This window comes from Olea europaea, unplaced genomic scaffold (genome assembly GCF_002742605.1).
Source record: "Olea europaea var. sylvestris unplaced genomic scaffold, O_europaea_v1 scaffold35998, whole genome shotgun sequence".
Lineage (NCBI taxonomy): Eukaryota > Viridiplantae > Streptophyta > Magnoliopsida > Lamiales > Oleaceae > Olea > Olea europaea.
Window position 1 is genome coordinate 1 of NW_019255209.1, and position 1,165 is coordinate 1,165.

The 1,165-nt window shown below is 46.1% G+C and overlaps 1 protein-coding gene across 1 annotated transcript; it reads left to right on the top strand.

The window, feature by feature from the left end:
* Window positions 1–19: 19 nt before the first annotated feature.
* LOC111386534 (AT-hook motif nuclear-localized protein 19-like) lies at window positions 20–1,160 on the top strand (the record flags this gene model as incomplete). The annotated part of the gene is made up of 2 exons (XM_023010993.1): window positions 20–419; window positions 574–1,160. Coding segments are annotated over exons 1-2 (855 nt in total), but the record flags the coding sequence as incomplete, so codon positions are not given.
* Between the last annotated feature and the right edge of the window lie 5 nt (window positions 1,161–1,165).

The following is a 1,165-nucleotide window of genomic DNA, read 5'->3' on the forward strand; positions in this document are numbered from 1 at the left end:
TACTCTTAACTCTCTCCTACATATATCCAACATTGAGTAAAGTCTTCATTCACACTGATTTTTTGGTCAATGAACCCAAAAATCTAGAATTTTCAGAAAACAGAGTGCAGCGTCATTTGGAATCTACATCTGCACTATAATTGCAGCAAAGATGGCTAAACCATGGTGGACTGGCGTACCAGGATTTGAGTCATCACCATCAGTTAGCTCACCAGCTTTGAAAAAGCCAAATCTAGGCATATCCCTTAACTACCATAATCCCACACCATCACCATTCAAGGAGCCTGCTATGAATGATCACGATTCTAACGATGGTCGTGCTGGTGGAAAAGAAGATGAAGAAGAAAGAGAACAAAGCGAGGAGCCGAACGAAGGCGCTGTTGAGGTCCCAAAGAATAGGGCAAGAGGCAGGCCTACGGGTGATCGAACCTTCAATCCTGTTTATCTAAAAGTTTAAACTGATAGAAAATTATGAACATATATTTAAATTCTTCTTTAAAAAATTCCATTGCTTGAAGACCAGATTTTATTTTTCATGATTACGATTCACGCTCATGTCTTCATTATTCACAGGTTCAAAGAACAAGCCAAAACCGCCCGTATTTGTGACGAGGGACAGCCCTAATGCGATGCGCAGCCATGTTATGGAGGTGGCGAGTGGCTCCGATGTAGCGGAGAGCATCGCAGAATTTGCAAGAAAAAGGCAAAGAGGAGTTTGCGTGTTGAGTGCAAGCGGGATAGTCACAAATGTGACAATTAGGCAACCCTGTGATTCTACTGCAGTCATGGCTCTACATGGCCGCTTCGAAATCCTCTCCTTGACCGGCGCTTTTCTTCCAGGGGCGACGCCACCGCTGGGATCCTCAGGGCTGACTATATACTTAGCACGCGGTCAGGGACAGGTGGTGGGGGGTAGTGTGGTGGGTTCTCTGGTGGCTGCTGGGCCAGTAATGGTAATTGCTTCAACATTTTCGAATGCTACATATGAGAGGTTGCCTTTGGATGAGGAAGAAGCTGCTGCCGCTACCACTGACACCGCCGGTGGCGCAGAAGAAGGACAGGTGGGTATTGGTGGTGGTATGGGCGAAGCGCCGTTGTTGGCTCCATATAATATGCCACTTCGCAATGGAGGAGAGTTAAACCACAGTTCATTTTCATGGAATCA